Here is a 21,336-nt window from a genome sequence, read left to right as displayed (position 1 = left end):
GGGGGAAACGCACAGCGGGCCAGAGAGCAGGCTGGAGTGTCAGAAGACATCAGTGGGGGATAATCAGTGTCACACTGAATGTCCGTTTAATAAAGTGAGATTGTGGGTTAAATACAGAAATGTAATTGCAGCCTCTGTACCTCATGACTACAGATCTCTAAAATAACTTAAAGCTATTTAGCCGTATAACACATACTGTATGCAAATATGCACGTAATTTGCTGGTTTGGCTTTGGTTCGACTTTGCTTTGTTGAGTGCCACAGTTGGTTATTTTGACATTCTGTAACTTCTGTGTGTCGAAATGAGCTACTTTCCACGAATGGAACCACAAGCAAGGACAGTATGACAAATGAGACACAAGAGTAAGCAGTGAAGACATTCTTTTTTTTTTTTTTTTTTTTTTTTTTTAAATCAATCCTAAACAAATTTTAAAGTCCTGAAATCTTTTTTTTTTTTTTTTTTTTTTTTTAAACAAACTAAATACAATGCTTTGTAAAATCCCACTCAATTCTCCTCTCAACTGATGTTGTATCATAGAATCCACTTCTCCAAACGTACCCTTAAGAAAAATGACTAACCCTCTGCGCATTTCCTATCTGGACTTTTTTTGGGGGGCCATCCCTTGCTATTGGTGCCTTTTTTCATCCCCTGGAAAATGTTTTCACATTTTACAAAATCAATCAATAAATAATGCCTATTATGAAGACATTTTATCATAGTTTATAGTCTTCTTAACATGAACACGTAATTGCCGTTGTAGCAAAATGCCGAACAGCCACGGGTACATGCAAACGTACGGCAGAACTCAAGATCGGCGGCAGAAGAACGACAAGGCAGGAAGGTCAAGGGTCAGCAATGGAAGAGCAATCCTTGGAGAATCTTTTATGGAAACAATCTGCAATGAGCAAGTGAGTCAGAGCTTTAAATAAGTGGGCATGGAGTGGTGAGTGGAAAAATCCATATCGATGTAATTTACTCTAATGTACAATATATAGAGTAACAATTTCGAATTTTAATCAGTAAGGGCATTTATTTGGCTTATTTTGCAACTGAGGATTTTTTTTTCAACAGTCTTTTAATCTGAAAACTGAGTCACGCTGCACTTGCCCCAAATGCATTTGAACCATCAGCTGATAAGCATTTACACAGTTATTGATCTTTTTATTGATTTTTTTGATATATGGTTTGAACCACTTGCATGTTTATACAAAATCAAACATTTAACATATTTGTTAAGAAATGGCTACCAGCACTAAGTGCAGCATGAAACAAATTATTGTTGAAATTTACTGCGGTAAGATTGGGAATTCCACCCTGTTAGGATCCTTTTCACACTATTGAACTCCTTTTTTTTTTTTTTGAATAACTCAACAAATATATAAAAGGTCTTGCATGTTTTCAAAAATAATTTACAGAATTGGAAAGGATAAAAAGCATTATTGTTGTTTTTTTGTACAAATGTTATTTATGGTTGTGGGTAAACTGTGTACAAACATGGTCGTTTGTTAGTTCTCTATAATTCTTACTTCATTGTTATTAAAATAATAATAATAAATAAATCACAAGATGAATAAGGGACACATAAAGTGAAAGTAAAGCTTGTTTTGTTGAATACAAACAATAGTGACACTTTGCAATACCTTTGTCCCTAACGGGGGAAACACTCACAATCAGCTAAGATCATAAACCATAAAGGGTGAGGTGATTGATTTTAACTATGGAAATATATAGTACAATAATACATATAATGATACCTATAATATTTTATCTCCCCCGTACTTGTGTGGGTTTTCTCCGGGCGCTCCGGTTTCCTCCCAACATCCCAAAAACATGCACGGTAGGTTTATTGACGACTCTAAATTGCCCGTAGGTGTGAAGGTGAGTGCAAATGGTTTTTTTTTTATGTGTGCCCTCTGATTGGCTGGCAACCAGTTCAGGGTGTACCGCGCCTCCTGCGCGATGACAGCTGGGATAGGCTCCAGCGCTCCCACGACCCTTGTGAGGATAAGTGGCTCGGAAAATGGATGGATGGATGAAAAGTGCTTTAAAAGTAAAATTGATGGATTGATTGATTGAAAACTCAGTCTAAACAATCCAGCCCCAATTAAAATTATTTAGGTGTTTGCACTTTATCAATACTTCCTGAAGGTCAAACATATCATCTGTCTGATTTAATGTTCAAAACCTAAAATAATATTTTCTTTTTTTCCCCAGAGGTCATCACACTGAAGAGTCACTATTAGCCAAGAAGGACTGTTTGATTTTCTGCAAACGTGGAGTTCTTTGTGTCGAACATTTCACAGCTCTGTAAACTACAATATTTCTCATAGTTTAGTTCCTGTGGAAAACTTCCCTTGTCATGGCCACTTCCTGATTGAGTAAGTGGATAAGAGGCATGTGCCGTCCTTCCACTTTCAGTCTTCTTGTAGGAAGTCGAAACAGCAGGACAAACTGTGTGGCTGTTTCAGGTAAGCGTGGACTCTCACAATGTATTATCGGTGACCTGATATTGTTGGATGTATACAGACCTCTTAAATGACCTTAAAAGTTTGGATGGTAGTGATAGTATGGACAAATACCTCAGGTGGAACATTTTATATGCCTTATATTTTTCATCTGAAAAAGCATGATACTGTTAAATTGCGAGAATCATCAAAAGAAATTTGGAACTGTTTCGAGGTTATTTATGCATGAACTGTACATTTTGTGTAAACGTTTTCTCCACTTATTTTCATATCAAAATGGACAGTGGATGTGCCCTTGAATCTGAGCTTAATTAAGTGCTAGGCTGCTGACTTAACTGGCATCATGTGGTTTCAATCAGTCATTCACAATGAATGGTGACTTTATAACTGATACAGGAAATTCCATTCTTAAAGTAGTACTTCTGTAGACTACACCCTCATGGAGTTTGATTCCTGTTTTGGATTTTGTTAGATTGTGTTGGTGTTCCTACTGAAGGGTCCGGTGATTGTAAATCATCTAATGCAAACATAAATGATTCATTTTGATGAGGAACTTAAGGTCCACTGAAATTCCCAGTGAGAAGGTTTTCATGTTTTGTTTTTTTTATTCAAAAGGTAACATGGCCCTGTGGTGTTGCCTGGCGTTGGTTGCCTTCAGTCATGTGACCTCAAGCGCCAATCCTGGAGTAAAAGTCCAACTGACGCATAATGGCATTGAATATGGTAAGGATTGTAGTTGAAACATAGGCTGACAAAGCACCAAGTTTCATTATCCGATGTTCCTCTCCTATAGGCAGGCAGCTCGGGATGGCTTCAATCCAGAAGAAACTCAACAGCATAAGAATCCCAGATATGTCTGGATCTCAGAGAGTGTCCGTCATTGGCAAGGTCAAGTACAGCTTGTCAAAGTAAGACAATGTATTGACCTGATCTGATCTACAGTATATGCTATATTTTGCTTTGTTCTCCAAGTACCATCATTAGCATGTTATTTCCTCTAGTATCCAAACAGTGGCTGTGGGATTACCATCCTCTGCTGTGGATCTGGTGCCTGGGACCAGTGTCAGACTGTCTGTTAGTAACGCATTCATCAGTATGAAGGGAAATTGGAGGGTCAAGTACCGCAGATTACTGTGAGTGAGTGAGGCAAGATGTTCCATACACAAAATACCTTCCTTCTTCTTCTTAGTCTGGTTTTACTAGAATTTGTATTTTTATTATTGCCATGTACATTTTGTTTTATGTAAATGTTTGTTTTATGAAAAAAAAAAAAAACTCCTAGTTGCGAACGTACCTTTCATTGACAATGGCAATAAAGCCGATACAGGTTCTGATGTCTCTTAACAGGAGGGACAGCGGTTCCTTTGATTTGAGTGTGAAAGGACTGTCCATCAGCACAGGCATCGCTGTCAAACGTGATGAGACAGGGCGACCTCAAGTCAGTAATGTCAACTGTGTGGCTACCGTTGGCAGCGTGACCATCAAATTCCACGGTGGAGCCAGGTGAAATAAGTACCGCTAGCCACTGCTGTCCAGAAGACATGGCTGAAGGCCTTTCCTCATTCATTGCGTTGTCTTTTATTTCAGCTGGCTGTACAATCTTTTCAGAAAGTTCCTCAGTAAGGCATTGCGCAATGCGCTGCAGAAAAAGGTGAGCACTTAAGCACTCTTGACCATGACCCTTGCATGCTGGTTTAACCATGAATCAAATTCTACCAGTAGGAATCTTATTTAACAGTAGCGAGTGCACTTATGTAATCAGTATAAAATGTTAACGTTTAAAAAAAAAAAAAAAGGATTCTAGTTTAGTACGCTGACAAAGCGCACAAAGTACCAATCTAACCAAACCTGATAGTGTTGCAAAATGCCAGACAATTTCTGGTAAATTATGAAAAAAAAACAAAAAAAACTGTCGTTGCACGCACATAAAATATCAACTTGCACCATGTCTCCTTCCTCAATCTAATGTTTCTTCCCCTTGTGTAATTGTTGCGTTATTTTGACTTACCTTATTCAAACAATACTTTACTATAGTAATATGATGGAATTTCCATTGAACGAGGAGCCAACTGTTTCACTTTGAACTCCCCCAGATTGTAAAAACAAAAACACTGAATTTATTTTATTTACAGTATACGTCTACTGAGTAACTCACCACAGTATTACCAACTGAAATGTCAGATGATTGAGACTGAATAAGTCTTATCGTCATAGTACTGTAGACCAAACAGCATTGCACCATAGTGGTTACCCCATCACATTACTACATAATGTGCACTTGGAATTCATTCTTCAATTGCACTTAGGTAGGCTTGATAAAATGTATTGAGTTACATAAATTGTATATAGTGAGGACAAATGAATGGTCGGGATGGAGATTTAAAAAAAACTGACTTACTGTATTTACAGGAATGCTGACTGATTTGTGTGCCTTTGATGGCTTGGTAGTTGTAGTTGGTAGTAAACATTTACAAAACAAGGCAGAAAATAATGTAGCTATCAATATGTATTTTATACGGGCGGCACTCAAACTCTACATCATTTCAAAAATCTTAAAACAGATTCACACCATTACCACAAAAAAAATCTAATGAAGAATAATCTGATTTACAATTTCAGATCTGCCCCCTGGTGAATGACGCCGTGTCTGATTTGAACCCTCGTTTGAAAACGCTCAATGGTAAACATCCCTCTTTTTGTCATATGTGAATGTCAGAACCTGTTCAATGCAGTTTATGATCTAATAATAACAGTTGGCAAGACTTGATGAGTACATATTGAGGTCCAATTGTTCACAAATCACAGAGATTATTCAACATAATTCAACGAGTGCCTGGAGAAAACCCACGCAGGCATGGGGAGAACATGCAAACGTCACACAGGCGGGGCCGGGATTTGAACCCCAGTCCTCAGAACTGTGAGGCAGGTGTGATAACCACCCTTTCATCATGCCGCAACTTTAGAGGTCTAATTACATTGACTTGTAAAGGTTATAGTCTGGATTAGAATCATAAATATTACCCCTAATTTCTGGGGTCCTGCATTCATTTTAGAGGGGGTGCATTTTAGGTTCTTGAAATTTTAACTCGAAAGCCGAAAATACCCTCAACTTTTTGTGAGAAGTGCATGTGCGCATGTCTCCGCCTCACAGTTTTCAGTAAAGCTCCAGGCATGAATTATAAGGGAGACATCTTGCTCTGTTGTAAGTGCTGTTTTTTGCAAAAAGTGATTCCAGGCCTCAGAGGGCTGGATTTTTTTATTTTATTTTTTTTTTTTTTGGGACAGTCAGCAAGAGTGTAAAAGTCGTGCTCGCAATGACGCAAACGCACAGTGCGAGCTGTCAAGTCGTGGCCTTCAGTCTGTCTGTACTGTGTAAACACTTCATTTCACTGGTTCGAAGTTTTGGTTGCAGGTTGTTCGCAGTTGAAATCTATGAATTTGTGAGGAAACAAGACTTTTGGGGATTACAAATATTACAGTGAATACTTGAATTACAGAATAAACAGCAAACAGTATTACAAAGCCATAGCCACTTATAATCATAATGTGCTCTGACTGAAAAGGCCTCAGGGCCTTAATTTTTTGGGATAATACAAGTAATATTCTTTTGTCCTGCAGTCTTAGCCCAAGTGGACAAGTATGCAGAGATTGAATATTCCATGGTCTCTGATCCTGAAATCTTGAACTCTTTCATAGGTTTGAGTTTGAAGGTAAAATCCCATCTAAAGGTTTAAAAGACATCTACATCTAAATTTAAAAAACTGAGTTACATATATCGATCGTCCCTCTCTGGTGTTTAGGGGGAATTCTACAACATCGGGACGCATCGGGAGCCTCCGTTCCCCGCTATGGTCTTTTCTCTGCCACCTCAGAACAACAAAATGTTGTACCTTGGTCTGTCTGCCTTCACCGCGAACTCTGCAGCTTTTGTCTACAACACAGCCGGAGCCCTGAGCTTGTACATTACTGACGATATGGTGGGCCGCAATATTCTCTTTTCAACTGTGTCTACTTTCACGCTGACCTGTAACTATTCTCGCTCCGTCGCCACAGATCCCTCAAAGCTCTCCAATCAGGCTCACCACCAGAACATTTGGAGTTTTCATCCCCCAGGTGACAGGACCTGAACCTCATCAAACTATTAACTTCAGGGGATGAAGAGGGAAGTGATTTATCAATAAATATTGCCGTGAACTTTCAGATTGCCAAATCCTTCCCGGGTTTATTGATGAAACTGCTGGTAAAGACGGTGAAAAATCCCATCACCACTTTTGAGCCCAACAACGTGACTATTCAAGCCACCACCACAGTGACGGCCTACGCAATCCAGCCCAACGGCACACTCTCTCCGCTATTTATCATTAACTCGGCATGTTACATATTTTCATGATGATACTCTTTTTGAAATATTGCATTCTTCTTTTTTTTGATAAAAAAAATAATCATAATAATGTCTTCACTCGAATTCATTGTGCCCTTACAGACGACCAGCGTGAGTGCCCGAGTGTTTGTCAATGGCATGAGGCTAGCTGGAGCTGTCACTTTGAACAAGTGAGTTCCGAAAAATAAATGACTCTTTGTTCTAAGAAGAGACGGTGGGGGCAAAAGTTCCTTGTGAGGATGAACGTCGCAGTCTAATTTTGCTTCATTTGCACAGAATGGATCTGACCCTGGGGACAAGTTATGTGGGAGACTTTCGGGTAAGAGTTGGATTCGGAGCCAAATTACAGCTTTTATAGTCCATAGCGATGAGAGGAACTAACCTGTGCTTAATTTACAGGTCAGATCTCTTGACAACATCCTGAACCTGGTCCTGAAAGTGGTTGTTTTACCCATACTGAATGGTAAGTTCTTACCACATGAGCCTGTGTTCCTCCATGGTGCCTTTTTCAATATACAATTGTGCACCGTGCCATATGGAATTGTGACAAACTAGGGTCTTCATATTAATATTATAGAATGAATATTTGACATTTCATACAGATCAAACTGCCATATCTTTGACATGTTTAGACGGTGTTCTGTATTTAGATCTATATTGTCTTGTCAACTAATCTAAATGCGTGGATTGCTCTGTAGTTCAACTTAGAAAAGGATATCCTCTCCCCTCCATTGGAAAGATGAACCTTGTCAACACTGACCTACAGATCCTTAAGGTTAGAGTGACTTTTCAGTAAAAAAGATAATGGCTAAATCATAGTCTTTCATATTTTAAATGTCGATCTTCTTCTTCTGTAGGACTACATGCTGATTGGGACAGATGTTCAGTTTACAGCGTGATGGGAGTAAAACACAAACAATGAAATAACTATAAGATACTACACATCTCCAGCCTTCATTTCAAACCAATATTATAACTCAACATTTATATTTTCCCTTTGTTAAATCAATTATTGTATGTTTTCTTTTCCTGGCAAATTAAATATCAATGAGGAAAGTGGGTTTTTGTTTGTTTTTTACTTCAGCACAGTGTTGCGTCACCCAAACTGTGCAGGACACTATTTGCTTCTGACCTGCGAATTGTCTTTGTTCCATTTCAATAGCATGCTAAATAAATGATGAATAAAATGTAACAAGATGTGCTGCTCCAAGACATTCTGCAGTGGGAGGAAAAAGTATGTGAACCCTTTGGAATGTCTTACAAATTGGTCATAAAATCTATTCTGATCATCTAAATCACAAGAATAAACAAACTGTCTGCTTAAACTAATACCACACTTTTTTTTTTTTTTTTTTTAATTGGAAATAACTTAAACATTCATAGGACAGCGATGGGAAAAAGTAAGTCAAGCTCCAGGCTACTGATTCTCCAAGAGCTAATTAGTCTGGGGTGAGCCAACCTGGAGTCCAATCAATGAAAGCAGATTGGCGATGTGGCTTAAAGCTTCTTTAACCACTAGAAAACACACACCAGTTTAGAATTGTCTCTTGTAGAGAAGCACTGCCTGATGTGGTGCATGCCTGCTCCAAAGAGCTCTCAGAAGACCGACAGTATCGCCATTTACCAAAACCCTGAAACTTAAATAACAAACCAAATATGTTTTCCTTAAATTTATGAACTCTACAGTTTCAACACTTTCAACCATAATAACGTTCTTAACAACTTGTACATACTAACTGGATGTGTTTTTGTAACAACACAAAGTTCAAAGATCACATTAGATCAACACAAACACAGAGGTCCCAAGTGACACAGATGGTTGAAATGTCTTTTTGACAAGATGACAGTTTGACATACTGTAGTTTGTTTCCTGAGTGTCGATCAAGGTCATATGGCAATCGTGGATGGGTAGAGGCAAATGATTATCATATTAATTGCTGGGCAGAAGTGCTGACTGCGTCATGTGACGTCTGTGACACAAGGCTTGACCTCTCAAACTCTGCGAGCTGGCCGACAATATCTACATAAGAGAAAGGACAGCCATTATTTATTGATAATATCATGAAACACCTCGTTGAAGATAGAGCCATTCAAATCTCTCAGTGTCTCACACAAATAACTGTGATACAGGGGACCCCTCGCCCAGTCGGCCCGCGACCCGAGTGAGGATAAGCGGTACGGAAAATGAATGAATGAATAAATAAATATGCAATGGAAGACGGGGATAACGGTCATCATCAAGTGGATAAAATGGTACAACAGTGACAGTCAGCACATACCTGTCACCATTTACAGTGCCTCTGATTAACCCCTCACATCAAGTTCAGCTGTTCATTTAGCTTCTCCTGCCATTTTTTCACTTTTTAGCAGAAGACTGAAGGTTATGTTTTAACACTGACTGGTACTTGGAACTACTCATAATTCTTCCACCATGTCTTTCAGCTGAAGAAAACAGCCTCAAAGCATGTGATGCTGCCACGACCATGCTTCGCTGTTCAATCTTATCTTTGCTCCAAACCTACCTTTTGGAATTATGGCCTAAAAATTCAACCTTAGTTTCATCGGACCACACAAACACAAACACACACACACACACACACACAAATAAATATCCCAAACGTGGGGAAATGAGTTACGGTCCGATGAAACCATATGAAAGCAAATACAACTTTCAATCGCATCTTCAAATCAGACACTGGCTGCCATGGTAATGAGAAAAGCGGAGACCGACAGGACGCAGGTAAGGACTTCTTTGCCTGTACTACAACTATACTAATGGTGGTGATTAAGCACTGAGCATTAGAAATGTATTAAAACCATTTGCAGTTACAGCTTAAAACAAATTGGCACGCTGTTTACCTTTCAAATACGGTTAACGTTTTTAGTATGACAGCCTGCTGGAGCAAATATTTGTATTTGCAATCCACTCTGCACGATATTGTGTCCTCTTCTCCACCACATTGACCCACGTGAGCACCTTTCAACGTCTATCGTGCAGCTGTTAAAAGTCGCCGCTAGCAGCCGTAATAAGACAGGCTCCGACATCCTGATCGGCTCAAACATGTAAGGTTTGACCACAAGTTGACCTGTTTATATACTGTAAATCCTCACCCTGCTTGTATTGTGCGTCCTCTGTCCACTGCTCTTCTCTACACGAACTTACGACTTCTACTCAACGCACCCGGCTGTCACACTCCTGAACTTTGCAGACGACACCACAGTCATCGGCCTCATCAAAGACTGTGACGAGACTGCGTATCGACAAGAAGTGGAGCGGCTGGAGCTGTGGTGCGGCCAACACAATCTGGAGCTGAATACGCTCAAGATGGAAGAGATGATCGTGAATTTCAGGAAACATCCTTCGCCACAGCTGCTCCTCACACTGTCCAACTGCCCTGTGTCAACCGTCGAGACCTTCAAATTCCAGTCTCTCAGGACCTGAAGTGGGAGACCAACATCAACTCCATCCTCAAAAAGGCCCAGCAGAGCAGGGTTCGCGTTGCCCGTTCAGCACTTCGCCAATGGCTAATTAAGCCCGCAGTAAGCGGCGTCACCTCCCCCCTCGCAGGAAAAACTTAAGTGAACTACCCCTTAATAGCGGCAAGAGGGAAATGTAAGTTAAGTACAAACCGTATGGTAGACGTTTTAACTGCGCACGTACACCTCTTTCTGCCATGCTCCCTCGCATGTCACGTTTTTTGAAAAATTATTATTTATTCTTTTTTTTTTTTTTTTTTTAAACAATTCACATACATAGGGCAAATGTTATTTAAAAATAATAATAATAAATCATACGCTGGAGTACTTTAAGCCATGGACGTCTCAAGATCAGGAACATTGGGAGTGTTCAATAAAACCTATTCTTTCGCCAATTTATGGTTGACAACTTGCTGGAAAATAACCTGTATGAATTACAAAACATTAACAATGCAAATATGACTTGTGACCGACCGCCATAAAATCCTTGCACCTTTGAACTTTAATGTACATCATTAATAAATATGTTGGTCTCGTCAATCATATTAGGAAAATGTGTCTAAACACCCTTTAAAACTGACAAAGTGCACTAATGCAAATCCCACCTTCACTAGCACATAGTCTCCAGTGTTGATTACAGCTGTGTTGGACTCTGCAGAATGAACAGCAACATCCTCTTTGGGGAAGATCACCCTCATATTGCCATCTGTTCTCCCACACAGCTCCTCGGCAGATCTCTTACTCTCCTGTAGATAACAGAATGGCATCATGAGCATTGTTGCTTGCTAAGGTTACACTAACCCAGTAGAGCATGTGCACCGTCTACTGCGAATGAGCTTTGTTACACATTACAAATCAATGTATCTATTTCTATAAACATCTGCTAGCTTTGCAAATAAAAAAAAATAAAAAGTTTTTTTTTTCAGGATGCTAATAAGATTCTAACGCAGCATCACTGCATGTGAATAAATGAAAAACTTGCAATGACTGTAGTCTACACAAAGCAACTACTGATAAGCAATCAGACAATATTCTTGAAAATAGTGACTAGAACAAATAACATTGTTATTATAACAATATATTTATTACACAAAATGATGACTACATATCCAAGGAAGCCCACACTTTTCCTTGGCAGAGTCCTGAAAAGTATCCTGTACTTTACTACAGCTTGAGAAGGATATACTCCAAACTCTTTGATTCTTATTGTTACATCGAAGAATAATTGATGAACGTTGAGTTAAAAAAGATTGTCAGAACATGCTGACTGGTACCTCTGCCGCGTTTTACTGGATGAAATGAGTGATGATTCAAAAGTGAATCCGTTTTTGCTCAAGAACAAAGAAACTCTGAAAGTATCAAGGTTGTTGAGTTTTTGATCATCTTAAACTTTTATAATACTGGTTAGTGGTTAACTTCTTTTTACACTTGTGTGAGAGTTAAAGACAACGCCCTCCTCATTTTTAAGAGTGTTTAAAGTGGTTTATTGTTTACGTCTATCAATATTTCTCTTAACTTATTTTTGCACTAAACATTTTACTTATTACTTGCTACATTTTGAACATGGACACTGGAACGGAATCAATTTCCATTTTTTACTATGGGAATTTGTTTTTTTTGAAACCCAAACAAATCAGAAGTCAACCAGAATCCCAGAACACTCCTCTGTAGTCCCCACACAAACCCCTTTCACATTGCCTGTTAAAGCAGGTATTTCCCCCCCCCCCCACCCTTTTTCGTGTCACTGTTCTCACAAGCAGCACTGACAGCATTGACATGGACTTGGGGGATGAAGTCTTCCCACAAATAATTAGCCTTCAAAGGTAATATCAGAGCCGTACGAGAGGAAGGATAGTGCCCATGAAAAGGAGACTGCCAGGACATGGGTGTGACACGGGAAAATAAAGCGCAGGCCTTATGTAAATGCAATGAGTACAGTACTGACCCCCTCCACCAGGACAAGTTGTGTGCTATCAATAAGAGTAGCGTTGACCCTTGCAGCTTCTTGTCTGAACACAGTGATACACTCTTCCAGCCTACGCTGCTTCACATCCACTGGCACATCATCTTTAAGGTTATGGAATGCAGGGGTTTTCTAGGTTGGACAACAAAGAGAGAAAATTCGAAGAAATTACTATGTGGCCATTGATTAATGGTGCCAGCATTTTCGTGAATTACTCGCCTTTCTCATGCTATAGGCAAAAAGGAACCCAATGTTGTAGCCCACTTCTCTAATGAGAGACAAGGTCTGCTGGTGATCTTCTTCTGTCTCGCCACAAAAGCCTGAGATGAAGTCACTGCTGAGACTTACCTCTGACACAAAGACGCACACAAACATACATTATAACAAACTAACAATCTCAAGTTAAAAAACAGAACATGCAAAAATACAGTGCCGTGAAAAAAATATTGGCCCCCCCTTCTCAAATTATTATATTTTTGCAGTTTCACCACTAAATGTTTAAAATCAAACAATTGTACATATCAGACCAATATAACGCAAGTGAACTTAAAATGTTGTTTTTAAATGATAATTTCATTGATTAAGGAAAAATAAATACTCAAAGTTACCTGACCATGTGTGAAAAAGTAATTACCCCCCTTGTTAAATCATTAATTAATTGTGGCTAATCACAATTTTTGGTTATTTTTCACTGATCACGCCCAAGCGTTCAATCAAGAAATCACTTAAACAGAATCTGTCCCGACAAAATCAAGTCAGGCAAAAGATCTAAAAAAGCTGCAACAAAATGACACGATTCTAAGAAACTCCAGAACAGTCGAGAAATTAAGTAATTGACATCTATCAGTCTCGAAATGGCTTTTGTAACCACAAAAGCCATTTCTGAAGCTTTAGGATTCCAGCGAACCATAGGGAGAGCCATTACCCTCACATGGAGAAAACATAGAACACTGGAGAACCTTCCCAGGAGTGGCCGGCCTACAAGGATTACCCCAAAAGAAGAGCAATGGCTCATCCAGGAGGCCACAAAGGAAATCAGGACAACTTCTAAAGAACTGCAGGCCTCCCTTGCCTTAGGTAAGGTCAGTGTTCATGACAGAACAATAAGGAAGAGACTGGGCAAAAATGGCATCCATGCCAGGGTTCCAAGGCGAAAACCACTGCTGACCGAAAAGAACAAACACATATCTGAATGATACCCTTTTGGGAGAATATTATATGGACTGACAAGATGAAAGTTGAGCTTTTTGGAAGGTGTGTCTCGTTATATCTGGCGTAAATGTAGCACAGCATTTCAGAAAAAGAACATCATACCAACAGTCAAACATGAGTGATGGTCTTGGGCTGCTTGTTCCTCACATGACCTTGACAACTTGCTGTGACTGATGGAACCATGAATTCTGCTCTTTAACAGAAAATCCTGAAGGAAAATGTTCAGCCATCAGTTTGTGACCTCAAGTTGAAGCGCACTTGGGTTCTGCAGAAGGATAACGATCCAAAACATGCCAGCAAGTTAACTTCTGAATGGCTTGGAAAAAAATAAAACATTTTTTTTTTTTTTTTAAATGAAGGTTTTACAGTGGCTTAGTCAAAGTCCAGACTTTAATCAGATTGAAATGCAGTGTCATGACCTTAAAAAGGCAATTCACACTTGAAACCTATTTTTGCTAAATTCAAACATTTCTGCAAGGAAGAGTGGACCAAAATATGTCCACAGAGATGTGAAAGACTCATTGCCAGTTATAGAAAACGCTTGATTGCAGTTGTTGCTGCTGAGGATGGCCCAACCACTTATTAGGTTTAGGGGGCCATTACTTTTACACACAGGGCCAGGTAACTTTGAAGTGTTTTTTTCCTTAATAAATGAAATTACCATTTTAAAACAGCCTTTTAAATTCACTTGGGTTATATTTGTTTGATATTTGCATTTGTTTGATGATCTTAAACATTAAAGTGGAGAAACTATGAAAAGACATAAGAATTTGAGAAGGGGGTCACGACTTTTTCTGTTTTTTTTTTTTTCCAATCAGAGTCTCCAGTATGGTTACAGACACAGCATTTTAAAAGTTATTACTTTATAAAGAAATGAAATGCTCAGTTTGGAGTAACGCTATTAGACAGGCAATAATGGATCAAGAAATAGTTATTATTGGCATTGTAATTTTGTAGTGATATAAACTGCAATGCATCATACAATCATGTTTCTAATATACGGTATTACCTTTATGAAGCTACAGTACATGAGGGGGGTACATTTTGAAAAGACTGTACAGTATGATACATCTTAGTTCTAAACCACGATAACAATATCTAACACATAACTTTATTAATGTCTTTAGAAAGGAACATTTACAGAGTATAACAGTGTGACCTTCAACAGGTTAGACTATCCCACATGACATGGAAAACCCGAGACTAGACCATTCGTACACGCATTCAGTCACTCATAAGCGTAACCTACCTTGAATAATATTCCTGATGTTCTGTACCAATTCAAGGTATGTCTCTCTTGTATACCTGCAATTTGTGTTTTAAACATCAGTTGCAAGAACTAGTATGTGAACCATGAAACTGCATTTGATTTAAAATGTGATCCGATGATCATCTAAGTCACAACAAAAGACAAACTGTCTGATTAAACTAGTCCTCCCCCACTCACACATCCACCCATCCATTTTCTGTACCGCTTTATCCTCACAAGGCCGGAGCCTATCCCAGCTATCTTCGGGCAGGAGGCGGGGTACACCCTGAACTGGTCGCCGGCCAATCGCAGGGCACATACAAACAAACAACCATTCGCACTCACATTCACACCTACGTACGGGCAATTTAGAGTCTTCAATCAACCTACCGTGCATGTTTTTGGGATGTGGGAGGAAACCGGAGTGCCCGGAGAAAAGCCACGCAGGGACGGGGAGAACATGCAAACTCCACACAGGCGAGGCCGGGATTTGAACCCAGGTCCTCAGAACTGTGAGGCAGGTGTGCTAACCAGTCGTACACCGTGCCGCCCTCCACTCACACAATTATATGTTTTTATAGGACACACCAAAACATTCACAGTGCAGAATACCGGATTACCAACAAAAAGAACTGTTAATTAGCATGAAGCAGCGGTTGCAAAAGTATTTCTAAAAGCCTTAATTTTCATCAGTCCATGGTAGAACGGATTGTTTATAAATGGCGAAAGGTCAGCACTCATGCTACTCTCCGTAGGACTAGCCGTCTTAATGAGGTGAAGAAAGAGAAAGACTGGCATATGGTAACATCATCATCTTTTCCTCTCGGCTTGTCCCGTTAGGGGTCATCACAGCGCATAATATTTTTCCATGTAAGCCTATCTCTTGCATCCTCCTCTCTCACATCAACTGCCCTCGTGTTTTCCCTCACTACATATATGAGTTGCACTTCGTGATTGCACTCTGTAATAGCATATTTGATTCCGTTAGCCCTTGGTAAATTTGAAATTGTTGTTTGTTTGTTTTTATTAGCATTTAATTATTCTTATTTAAAATTTCAATTTGCACTGAAATTGTTTCCATATTGTTTGTTGAAAAGTAGTGCAGTAAAAAACATTTCCCTAACATTAAGAATAATCGTCATTCATATTTGTGATTACAATATTGATCAAAATAATCCTGATTATCATTTTGGCCATAATCGTGCAGCCCTCCTTCTGACCATTGTGCATGTATGATCTGCAACTACAGGACACACATGGTTTGGTTGAGGTTGTTGTCAAATGAGGCTCAACCAGTTGATAAATCCAAAGGTATACATGCTGCATTCAGTAAAAACACAATTGTTTGTGGTATTAGTTTAAGAAAACTGTCTTTTTCTATTGTTGTGACTCAGATGAAGACCAGATCATATTTTATGAAGATGCAGATACCAGGTAATTCCAAAGGGCTTCCGTATAGTTTTTTGCAACAATATATATTTTCTTACCCACGGCGCATAGCTTTCAAGACCTGACTGCTCCCACTTTGAGCTGGAAGATGGATCTGCTTACAAATGTTTTCTCTCTCCGCAATTAGATGCAAAACCTATGCACACATGCAGAGAGGGAGAGAGGGAGGGGGGGGGAGAGAGAGAGAGAGAGAGAGAGAGAGAGAGAAAGGGATGAGAGAGCTGATCAATCACCAGTCAACTGGCCAAGCTTTTATATCTGAATATGTGTGATTGAAACAAACGCTCATTCATGAACCTCATCAGGAAAGTCTTTAGGATGGGGTGATGTGAATCTGATCCTCATATCAGGATCAACCTGTGACACTCTGTCCAGCAGGTCTGAGAAACGTAGACCTCCCAGTTTAGGCCGGTACACAGTCTTGAAGCCGCGGCTCAGCTTTGTCGGAACCGCACCACAGAACTGTTCTTCAGATGTGTCTCTGTAGCTGTTCACATTCTGACCAAGCAATGTCACTTCCTTCACTCCCTGAAAGCATGTACACCACATATAAGACTTGCTACTGATTAATTGAATAAATATTTCCACTTCCTATTCAGTTCAATTTGAACTATTTCTAACTTGCCTGATCGGAGAGGATACGGACTTCCTCGAGAATAGAGCTGGCAGGTCGACTCCTTTCGCGGCCTCGAGTGAAGGGAACAATGCAGTAACTGCACATATTGTCACAGCCCCGCATGATGGACCTGCAAGACATCATTTGAGTGTGTAATGTGGGTGAATAAAACCACCAGAAAAATGTCCTCTTGACAAAACATACACAAAAGCACTGTGTCCCTGAGAAGAGTGGTGGACAGGCATGATGTCAGCGTAGGTCTCCTCTAATGAAAGCAGCACATTGCTTGCCTGTTGACCTCCCTCGGCCACAGTCAATAGACGGGGGAGATCCCGGTAGGCGTCTGGCCCAGCGAGGACATCGACAAGTTTCTCTCGTTCCAAAAGCTCCGTCTTCAGTCTCTCTGCCATGCAACCTAGATGGACACGCACAAAACATGTTGAAAAGCGCTCTGTAGCCTGTGGTCATGTTTATTCATTTAGCATATCGCTCTATCTGTCCATCTTTCGAAGTTAAAAGAATACATTACAAACATTTTATATAATACATACACTAAAAACTAACGTACAACTAGAATATCACTTACCAGAGGACAAACCATTTAAAAAAGTAATTTGGATGTTCATAGATGGGATGACAAATATAAACTTTTAAAAATTAAAAAGAACTAGATCGTAACTAAAAGTTATTTCTTCTTTCCTTTGCCAAAGCGTCCACGCATCAACAATTCAGTAAAAGTTCCCATACCATCTATTTTTTTTTAACAATCTTTGATGTCCTTTTATTGTCTTTGGGATAGGCTCCAGCGGCCCGCAACCCTAGTGAGGATAAGCGGTAAAGATAATGGATGGAATGTATAAATATTATCAGAATCAGCAGAATTCATCATCAGAATCAGCTTCATTGGACAAGTATATAACAAAACACACAAGGACTTTGTCTCCGGTAGTTGGAGACACTCTAGTATCACAGCTAACGGCCACTATGACGAAATATACATTTAGGACATGGAGAACACATGTGGAGAGTCATTGAGCAATTAAAGTGTACCACTAGTGTGGTGATGCTCATAGCATGGCAATTGTGCAAATGATGCAGAGTCCTCAAGCAATTTAGAGCAATTTAAAGTTACTACTAGTGCAATGTTTTGATACAGTGAGGCTTGTGCAAATGTTGCAGAGAATTTAATCAACAACAACAAAATGCAAACAGTGCCGCGTCATAAAATAGTGAGTGTTTGAATAATGTAGTAATGTCCCGACAGAGATGTGCAAACTTGGCAATATGTTGAAATGATATTGTAAGTTAACTTTCAAATGTTTGTGACAAGAGGGAAGAAGCTGTTGGAATGTCTGCTGGTTTTAATTAAATACACTAATTCTGCTTCTGAAATGCTTAGGAATTTCTCCAAAAAGAAATGGAAGCCATTTATTCCTCAACTCCTTTGAGTTTGGCAGGTGATGCAAAGCTTTGCAGAAGAAACAGCTGCATTGTCATGCAGCCATTTTTCCTGAGATGAGTGGGTGGGTACCAACCACAAAGTGGGCAGGTACGTGAATAATTAGTAACTTTCTAAATCACAAACACATGGATGGTTTGAACGGTCAAACATAATGTAGTGGAGTGAATACAAAAAATTACAACCATACCTAAAATGCCAATTTTCATTGGTGTCCGATTCTTAAGGCGCTTATTCTTCATGGCTGTCAGCTGCCTAAGTCTGTTCCAAATTGTTTGTTCAGCTTTTTCTCTGTTACCAAAAAAAAAAAAAAAATGAAGTAGAATAAAATGAAAAAGCTACAAATAAGCATCAGTAACAAACATTTCTAAGAATTGCGATTTTGTAAAGACTACCTGATGGAGCATGTTACAAGAAGGACCACATCTGCCTGCAGATAAAGACGATACAAACTGAACATTTTTGTTATTAAGAGATTAAGTGGTGTTTAAAATAGTGAAGAAACACAACCAAGTCACATACCTCGCGTAAATGTGTCGTGCGTTGGTATCCACTCCTCTGCAATACGGACCAGGCAATATCCGTGTCACGGACATTCATTTGACAGCCATACGTTTCAAAATAGACTGCAACCAGACGCAAGGTTGGTTTACATCTCTCTCAAATCGTCCAAAGTAACGTGAAGATTGAACTTTACCCTTTCGAAAATTTCCCATCTCCAAGTCAGTAGAAAAACAATCGTGTTTGTCTTCTCCTTGTATGTCTGGAGTACATGTTTTATTAGCGGTGAGTCCTTGGATGAAATCATGAAAAGTTGGACCAGAAGAAATCCGAGTCTTGAAATGATCCGATGCTAGCCGCTTTTCCCTGGCACTAACTACACTGCTGCTTGAATTACAGCACGACCTGCCTTGTAAACATCTGACAGGCGGCCGCACTTTGAGAGCGGAAAACAACACACGTTGTTTCATGTTGAGTGGGCTGCCTTATTAGTTGCACTCGTGTAAATAGGAAACATTCAAGTTAATACATAAGCGTCAAGCATGAGCCGGCAAATGTCACCTAAACCAAGTACCGGTGGTCCACACATCAAGAGGACAATCCACTATTTTAAACGCATCGTCAGACATATCCAGATTTAACTGAGCTGTCAAAAATGTCACATCCAAAGGCTAGTCTTCTTTTTTAACTTACAGCTGTTGATTTTTACTTTTCAAAAAAATACAAATACAAATGTAATGTTTTGAATAATCGTATGCTGTCATTATTTCTTGTTGTCTGCAAATTTCAACGTGAAACGAATACGGAAATACACATTTGGGAACGCTCTTGGAGTCCGTCAGAAAAAGGTTTCCCTCTGCAGTCCGTCTACAAATACGGTCCGTCGAGTCAAGTCAATGCAAATTTTATTTTCCCAAAGTACGTTTTGGTAATTTGTCAAACCTTAATCCAAGAGACCTGTGATGAGTGGGATTTAAAGAATGCTCGACATTTATCGCAATCATCAACGTCCCATCCTCAAGCAAAACTGCGGCGTTTAAATGGCTTGCTATTTTGCATTTGCCAAATCTCAGATGGTCAAGAGTTCGACGTAATTAGCACGTTGGACGTGCCTGAGCACTGTAATGTATGTGTTAAGACTGTCAGTCCTTATTGATAATTGTCTTTACATACATCTGATAAGATGTCAGTTATAGAAACGTTACATTTACAAAATGTATTTTCACATCAGTTTTGTCTAACCCTAGCCTTATTTGGGTGTTTTTAAGAAAATACAACACATATTTTTAGAAATATTTTGATTTGTTCTACTTCATCACAATGTGTAGAAACATTAAGTGATAGTGGTTGTAATTAAATTACATAAATATATATATTTTTTGCCATTTTAGTCTAGCATTCAGAGGAAAGCATCATTTCCATTACACCACCAAAAAAGGTGTTTTTCAAACAAAATTACTAGCATAATGAAATTTCACACATATATGTACCCAAATGTATAACTGTACTTATTTTAAGCATTTAAAAGATATTTTCTCGTCATCTCGATGACAAACACCTTTTTACTATCTTACTGAAGTCTTTCAATCAAGTTTTTACATGACAGAATCATGAGTTTTCCAATCCCAGACATGAATTGTAACGATAACTGCATAATTTTCAAAACTCCTAAAGATTATTTGTGTAGCTGTGTTATTATTTTTACTTTTGTGTAAAGATTTGTGTTGTGATGGACATGACATTGTGTGGTGGAAAAGACAGCACGTTGGAAATGACGTGTGACACAGAGCATTGCTGAACATCGGTAACTTTTATTGTCCTTGACATCAAGTGACATCATTTTTCAAATTGAATGTTGTTTAAACGTAAAAAAAATAATGCACATGAATCAGATGGTAGAACATTGCTCCTCTTTTTGTGCTGAAACCTACAAACAAGTTGCAAAACTAGGGCTGGCTGTTGGAAGCAAAAAAAAAAAAAACATTCATTAATCTCTCTGTAATTAGTCATTTAATCTTTTAAACAAACTGCCAAACTTCACAAAGTATGAAATCGTGTATAAAGTCTTTTACATAATTGAATACACAGTATTTTAAGTAATATAAGCCAAATAAATGCATTTATAACACTAACATTGTCATTTCCATCACAACACGTATTTTCCATCACAATAAATAAAGTGATGGAAATGACAATGTTTAGCATTTCTTTTAAAATCTCATGACATATTAGCATGCTAATCTCTGTTTTTCGAGTTAGCATAAAATATACTCAAAATACACAACAACATTTTTTATTTTTCCTCATTATTTGTACATTCAAAGGAAATATGAGGTGTTTGGAAATGACGACCAATGAACCTACTCTTGGTTTTGCAAAACTTTACCTTGATTTTTTTCGTTTCCTTTCCTTCCACTGCTATCCTGCCATGAGCTCTCCTGTCACATGACAACTGATGTGGTTGCAAGTAGAAAAAGGTTAAAAAAACAAAAAGTTAAAAGTTACATTTTGTGGTGGGTGGTGGAAATGACAGTGATCCCAAGGGACAGGTGTTCTTTTGATG

General features: G+C 38.9%; 2 protein-coding genes across 2 annotated transcripts; one reads left to right on the top strand and one right to left on the bottom strand.

Annotated features, from left to right (window-relative positions):
• Nucleotides 1-2,364: 2,364 nt before the first annotated feature.
• Nucleotides 2,365-7,906, top strand: LOC133408354 (bactericidal permeability-increasing protein-like). Its single transcript, XM_061687153.1, has 16 exons — nt 2,365-2,469; nt 3,082-3,189; nt 3,260-3,374; nt 3,468-3,599; nt 3,814-3,969; nt 4,054-4,117; nt 5,086-5,146; nt 6,085-6,176; nt 6,267-6,443; nt 6,520-6,579; nt 6,668-6,835; nt 6,950-7,017; nt 7,124-7,166; nt 7,247-7,310; nt 7,546-7,622; nt 7,705-7,906. The coding sequence occupies exons 1-16, from the start codon at nt 2,397-2,399 to the stop codon at nt 7,744-7,746; spliced, it is 1,500 nt and encodes a 499-aa protein (XP_061543137.1). The 5' UTR covers nt 2,365-2,396; the 3' UTR covers nt 7,747-7,906.
• Nucleotides 6,662-19,344, bottom strand: cdk5rap1 (CDK5 regulatory subunit associated protein 1). Its single transcript, XM_061687155.1, has 13 exons — nt 18,970-19,344; nt 18,795-18,898; nt 18,668-18,702; nt 18,463-18,563; nt 17,018-17,228; nt 16,823-16,943; nt 16,495-16,725; nt 16,236-16,333; nt 14,749-14,804; nt 12,507-12,637; nt 12,270-12,419; nt 10,930-11,070; nt 6,662-8,867 (listed from the first exon to the last, which is right to left on the bottom strand). Exons 1-13 carry the CDS (start codon nt 19,241-19,243, stop codon nt 8,778-8,780), a joined length of 1,743 nt encoding a protein of 580 aa, XP_061543139.1. The 5' UTR covers nt 19,244-19,344; the 3' UTR covers nt 6,662-8,777.
• Nucleotides 19,345-21,336: the final 1,992 nt, after the last annotated feature.

The sequence above is a fragment of the Phycodurus eques genome, chromosome 10 (assembly GCF_024500275.1).
Source record: "Phycodurus eques isolate BA_2022a chromosome 10, UOR_Pequ_1.1, whole genome shotgun sequence".
Classification (NCBI taxonomy): Eukaryota; Metazoa; Chordata; class Actinopteri; order Syngnathiformes; family Syngnathidae; genus Phycodurus; species Phycodurus eques.
This window is presented reverse-complemented; position numbering and strand designations above follow the sequence as displayed.

Bases quoted from the DNA above. Each gene is read 5' to 3' on its own strand.
- cdk5rap1 (XM_061687155.1), bottom strand. From the start codon at position 19,243: ATGAAACAACGTGTGTTGTTTTCCGCTCTCAAAGTGCGGCCGCCTGTC. The intron at 18,703-18,794 runs GTATGTGACTTG...CTTTATCTGCAG, and splicing joins GCACGACACATTTACGCGAG to GCAGATGTGGTCCTTCTTGT. The intron at 12,638-14,748 runs GTAGGTTACGCT...TCTTTGTGTCAG, and splicing joins CATCAGGAATATTATTCAAG to AGGTAAGTCTCAGCAGTGAC.
- LOC133408354 (XM_061687153.1), top strand. From the start codon at position 2,397: ATGTGCCGTCCTTCCACTTTCAGTCTTCTTGTAGGAAGTCGAAACAGC. The intron at 4,118-5,085 runs GTGAGCACTTAA...TTACAATTTCAG, and splicing joins GCAATGCGCTGCAGAAAAAG to ATCTGCCCCCTGGTGAATGA. The intron at 6,836-6,949 runs GCATGTTACATA...GTGCCCTTACAG, and splicing joins CGCTATTTATCATTAACTCG to ACGACCAGCGTGAGTGCCCG.